This window comes from Sinocyclocheilus rhinocerous, unplaced genomic scaffold (assembly GCF_001515625.1).
Source record: "Sinocyclocheilus rhinocerous isolate Xijiao unplaced genomic scaffold, SAMN03320098_v1.1 scaffold2393, whole genome shotgun sequence".
NCBI classification, from domain to species: Eukaryota; Metazoa; Chordata; class Actinopteri; order Cypriniformes; family Cyprinidae; genus Sinocyclocheilus; species Sinocyclocheilus rhinocerous.
Window position 1 is genome coordinate 203,399 of NW_015635043.1, and position 6,622 is coordinate 210,020.

Consider the following 6,622-nt stretch of genomic DNA (forward strand, 5'->3'; position numbering starts at 1 on the left):
TAAAACCGTAAATAAAACCTAATTGCTACCGTATTTTTTACGGTAAAATTCCGGCAACCACAGCTGCCGTTTTTTTTACCGTAAATTTTACAGAATTTGTGTGTCCTTGCTGAATACAAATTTAATTACATTTAAAATATATATATATATAAATAAATAAATTATAAATAATTGTAAATAATTCTCAAATATTTTGCTTTAAATTTAAAGACCATAATAATGCATGGATAATTGTAAGAATAATAAATAAAAGAATAAGACAGACAATTAAAATACTATAAAAACATTTTAAATAAGCAAATTTGCCTTTTACGCCAGAATACTAATGTGAGTCAGCTTTAGGCCAGCTTCCACTCTTAAAATTGCCTGTTGGTTCGCCTTTGGCTTTCTTTTGTTATTTTACATACAGTATGGAAAACAAATTGGCTTTTTCAAGTTTATTGGGAGTTTTATGGTGTCCTTAAACAGACTATTTCTGAGCACATTTTTATGCAAGTTCCATAATTTCAGCAACAAACAGATTTTCATTTGTAGCAAAGAAGAAACAGGCCATGATTAAACTACCCAACTTTGCCCTGATGTTTCATGCCCCAAGTGGCCATCTGAACATAATCTAAACTCGAGATCATGAGATCATATGTGTACATTCTCTAATGAAGAACTGGCAAACACCAAAACACCAATTACTGTATAATGCTGGAAAAAAAGGTGGAACATTTCAAACTGAGTCGTTATGAAACGAGAAAAACAGAAAGACAGGAAAAAAGAATGAAAGAATTGGTCAACCCAAACCCAGGAAAAGCTGATTAGATCTCCTGGTGGAAAACAGAATCCAGTCAGCACAGGGAAGTCTCCATCAACAGTGCTCATGTAGTGCACTAAACCACACGCTACACTGGTAAGAGTAGCTGAGAACCAAATAAAGTGGCTTTACTGGCACTGATGGTTCCTGGAAGAACCTTTAACATCCATGGAATCTTTCCATTCCACAAAAGATTCATTATAGTGAAAAAAAAATTTCTTTAGTTTATTCAAATGTTTTTCACACTAAGGTAAAAAAAAAAAAGTCCTTTATTTGGTAACACTGTTTTTATTCAAAAATATTATTAAATATGACTTGATCAACGTGACTACTACAACTTGACATTACGTAACTAAATTGGTTTTTAAATGTATGTTCAGGTAGAAATATTTGGCGTAACAACTGATCATTTTCCAAAACAGCACCCTTGTTATTATGACATTCATTCACTATAATGATTCTAGTATTGAGAGAGAGTGTGTGAGAGGAAAGGGAGTGTGTTCTATTGTTTGATGATCGGGGGTGTGGTGACACACACACACACACACACTATGCTCTCCCCGACCACCTTCTTTGTGTATTTGTGGCCTTACATCAGCAAAACCTCTCCATTTTCCACTTTTTCCTTCATTTCGCCAATTATGGGAACTTCTGACTCTGTGGACTTTTAAAAAGTAATCCCCCTTAAAAAACACTTGTCAAACTTGCAAGTATTTAATTTGTCCACTAATAAAGTTTAGCCGTGGACATGCATGCATCTCGGGAGAATTCTGTCATTTCCACCTCATGTCAAATCAACATTCGTTCTCTGGCAGAAATTCCAGATTTTTAAAAACTGGTAATGAAATGACAGACTTCTTTGCCTTTTAATGATCTGACATTACAAAGTGCACTTTTTTTAAAAGTCTTAAAATTTAAGAAACAGTCTTAAAGTGAACTCTGTTTAAGTCACTTAAGTTGCCTTTTATTTATGGCCTTTTAATATTATATTATCTGCACTTACAGCTTTTTTAAGTTTGAAGTTCCCTACAATTAAGCACACTTCTTTTTTTGTTTAGATATTTAATATTTTTAAAAATGAATTTGAAAGTCTGGGTCAATAAAAACTATTTCAAAACTAACAAAAATGCATGATGTAGTACCAAGACAGTTGTAATGAGGCCTTTATATAATGAAAAAGAAAAGATTAAATCAAATCTTGTGTATAAAAGTGCCTGCACTTGAAGAAACACACACACACACACACACACACACACACACACACCTACAAACATGAAGTCATTCAAATGCTAATGGTGTTTACCACAAAGCCACTCCTGTCTTATTAGCATCAATTACAGGAGCATTATCATAACTCATGTGCCTCTTCCTCTGCTAATGTGCCGTTCTTCTTTGGATCAAGTCTGTATGGTCAATAGACCAGCTGGTGATCAAGAAACATAAACCACACCTGAGTCCAGTCCAGTTTCATCATTTATAAAGCACATATTAAAACTGCAGAGGCTGGCCCTGTACAACTATAGCAACACTTGTCATTTTTTTTAATCAACCTCGATACTGGCGTATGTTTAATCCAGTATAAAAGTGGCTTTGTTTAAACATCTTAACACACCAACTCTGGCATCATTTTGGCATTATTGTGCAAATTAGTTATAATGGAGCTAACTGGTTACCAAAAATAGCAAGGAAGCAGTAGAGCCAAAAATAATAGACTCTGTTTCCTTTTCACTTGAGGTTCAGTAACTACATTATTCCTGTCACATAGTTTGCAGTCACATGTCACTTCATTTGTTTTTAGAGACAGTTTACTCTGACCTCACTCTTTTATGCCTTCCTGTCCACTGTGCCCCTGACAGCACAGATGTACAATCTGACAGCATTATTAATAATTAATGAGTTAACACACATCATGGGAGTATGATTCACTCTCTACAGAATAGATCATCCAAGATAGGAAATACCTTGTATGGATTTATGGGTACGGCACACACACACAGACACAGACACAGACACACACACACACACACAAAGATAAATAAATAAATCAAATAAAAGCATTTTTTTGTCTGGTTTCCAGTAAAACATAATTTAAAAAATACATACATTTACTACAGAAGCTAAAATTATTAAAACTTATTTATTTTTGACTTATTTAAAACTTACATTCTCATTGTCAAAAAAAGAGAACTATATATATATATATAGAACGATATATAGTATCGCTTTTTATTTCTCCTCTTTCCTACTACTTGTTTCACTTCTGTTTCAGTTTTTATAACCATGATAATCACTGGATCTTCACTGGATTATTTCTGAAGGCTTATGACGAGAGAACAAGCTAGTGTAAACAAACAGCCATTGCATGCTAAATGCCGTCAGTCAGACAACATGAATGATAATATCTACGAGATTAATGTGGCTCTAAACAGGTCAGTGATCATTATCCTGTACAATTTCCTCCCTCTGTGCTATTCAGTCTAGTCCTAACTGTGCCCATTTTCCACTGCGGAGCTGCCAGGTTGCGAGGGAGAGGTTTTACGCTGGGAAAAAACGGTTCCGAGGCTATTTAGGTTTTTGTGTCAAACTGAACAAAGCAGAGCTCCCATGCAGAGATTTCTCTGCTCAAATATACTCACATTTTTCACAAATTCATCCTTTCATTTACTGGTAAGAACATTTCACCTACATTTTGAGGAGAAGCAGAGATTGTTAATCCACGATTGATAATCCAAGATCTTCTTAAAACGAAATTTTAAGAGGATTAAAGTCGGCCATGAACATTTTCAGCCCTTCTGTTTGATAAAACAAATAACTGTTGTATCACTAAAACTGAGACGGTTTTTGACCAATAAGTTGTGCGTTTTGTGTCATTTTACTAACAACCCTCTTGCGTTCACACTGGTCAGGATCATCCCAACGGTCTCTCTTTAGCTCTCTCTCACAATCTCTATCCCTCTTCTATCCTATTTCCCCGTCGACCTCTTAAACACTCTCATACTTCTATTCTTCAATTCTATTTAACCACATTTCCCTAAGAGCCACAGGTCTGGTCCGTCCACTGATGCTTCTATTCACAGTAGTCCAGTGCTGAGATATTTAATGTAATACGAATGGAGATGAAGCTCATCTGGATGGCCTAAAGCCTGTGACTTGCAGTGCCACCAAAGCCTCACAGGAGCAACAGGGACTGGAAGCTGCACTATGGCTATTTGTTTCACAAAGACTCTTTCAAAACACCCCCAACACTGATGCACATTGCAGGTGTGGAAGTGGAAAAAGTTACACTGCGTAACACAGGAGCTTCCTTTGACTAAGGTATGCACGTTTGGGATAAGTGTTTGGATAAGCTCAGATAAATGAATGTTTGGAATGAAATACTTGAAAACTTTTTTTGGGGGAAAAAATGGTGCAGGATTTACTTTGAAACAATGTTCACTCAGAAATTGCTAAATTACACAAACAATTATGCAAGTAATGGATGCTTACTGATTTATGTGAAAACTATACAGTATGTATTGTGCAAACTGCACTATTAATGCATGTTTATTTGTGTATTTTTTTTTGTCTAAATGTTTTAACTTTTGGCAAGTGCATAATTAAATAAGCTCCACTCACTGTACACTTCACATTTTGGCAACTGTAGCAGATCATCTAGCTTATGTATTCTCTGCATGCATTTTTGATTTGAACACACAAATATAAGTTTGTGAGTATGACAACTTTGCCCCCTGTAGTTACCAGTAGCTAAATATGACAAAACCTCCCTTTGGAGACATTTAGCTTTCTATAAAAACACTGCATGTATAGTATGTCTTCATTTAGACAGCTACATGTGTGTGTGTGTGTGTGTGTGTGTGTGTGTGTGTGTGACAAACTGAAGGTCTAGCTAAAGGAAAATGCCACTTGTTGGGCACTTTGGCAAAACCTGATGCTAAAATGTCTGAAAATGTGGAGAAAACAAATGCAGAGTAATATAAAATACTAATAAATCTTTACGAGATTTCTGTTATTGTGGAAACAGAAAACATTCCTAAAGTTCAGACTTGTTTAATAGGAATTTAGGCGTTTCTGCACAATGCTTAGATGCAGAAACCACATTCACATGAATTAATGTTAACAGCTCCAAAAAAATTACTCCGAACTTCATGACAAGTCAGTATGTTACACCCAAAGACAGATCTCTCAAACCTTTTTGCCCAAAGAATTTCCTTGACTTTGCTGGTTGTTCATGATTACTGGATAAGGTTTTATATGTATTATTATTTATTTATATATTTAATAGAGAGTTGAGCTTATACAAATTTATTTAAAAAATGTACCAAAAAATTCAAATACTCCCATAACTGATTCCTCTTCTTTTATTAACATCCTATTTTTTCTAAATTTTATTTGAATAGTAATTATTATAATCACTCAGACTAAGAATCCATTTTAATGCATGATTAAATTCAGGAGTTATATATATATATATATATATACATATATTTTTTAGTTTTTGAAAGTTGACCATGAACTGTCATGTTCCTCTGAGAAAGATCAGGATATACTGCTTGCTGTTCAATAAGTTTATGGTAAATCAGCTCAATGAAAAATAGCCAGCCCTTCATTAAAATGTGGTTCCTGTACCATAGTTAGTGCCCATATAAGGAGAACTAGTGCTGTTTCATTCATGAATGAATCAGTGTTTTAATAAATCTTATAATGAACGAATCGCTCTCATGAATTCACTAAAGTCTCCCCCGGTTCTCCCAGTCCTGACTGTCTGTTTTCACGAAATATCATTTCAAGATACGTCTGTAAAGGAGAATTATGGTTGTGCTTAAGGAACGAATCGACCATTCACTGAACGAGTCGGTTCATGAGAATCGTTTCGGCCGATGAGTGAATCATTCAATGCTTCATTCGTAATAAATAAAGGCAAGCTCACAGCTCCACCTACTGGCGTAACGACATAACCTGCAGACGGAGTTACTGAACTAATCAGTGAACGAATTTGAACAAATCTTCTCGGGTTCAAAAGATTCAGTCAGTGGGGTGATTAGTGAATCAAAAACACACAGGACTACAGTGCGCCAGTGTCCGGCTGCTGCCCTCCAAACAAACACACGCTGAAGGAAAAAGGGGCGGATCTTCGCCAGTGGAAAATCTGATTTGAGTCGTACTAGCGGTGACTCTCAGCCTCCCTCCGAAGCTTTACATTCCTGCATAAGGCGCGTAAACACACTAAAACACAGAACGAATATATGACTGGCAAAGTGCATGCAAAACTGACTCCACATTGCGCAATATGCTAAAATACCACACATGGTGGCATGTAAATACAACACTACTGCATTACTTACCCAGAATATAAAGTTGAACACGAAGAGGAGATATTTCACACATTTCATCCCACCTTCAACTTTACCCATGGTGAAAGTATAATGTGACGGGCTCCTCTTTGAAAAGCAGTCCGGCTTGTGGTGTCAAATGCGGAGATGCTGTTGCACTGCACGAGCTCTGTCAACATCTGTACTAGTTGCAGCGGGTGATTTCTTCAGTTTCTCTGTCCCGCCCCACTGAATAATGTGTCAGGGGTGACTCGAGGGGGGATCGGGATGGGCACCATAGCAATGGCTTCTTTCATGGGACCGTGCGATCCCAGCCAAAGAGAGAAAACTTTTAAAGGCGTTTTTCTTTTTTTTTTCTTCTTTTTTTTTTTTTTTTTAATAGAACTACTGAGCAGAAACAAATAAACATCTAGAAACATTTCACAATAAACATTAAAAATTAAATTTTAAAATGAATATGAAAAATCGTATCATGAAACAGTTTTTTCCC

At 35.9% G+C, this 6,622-nt stretch overlaps 1 protein-coding gene across 1 annotated transcript in view; it reads right to left on the reverse strand.

Moving 5' to 3' along the window:
* Positions 1-6,295, reverse strand: part of LOC107746340 (CD9 antigen-like) — an 18,615-nt gene extending 12,320 nt beyond the window's left edge. The window contains exon 1 of the mRNA XM_016560492.1: positions 6,145-6,295. Within this exon, the coding sequence (XP_016415978.1) occupies positions 6,145-6,213 (69 nt within the window). The 5' untranslated portion in view covers positions 6,214-6,295. The remainder of the gene's footprint in view (positions 1-6,144) is intronic.
* Positions 6,296-6,622: the final 327 nt, after the last annotated feature.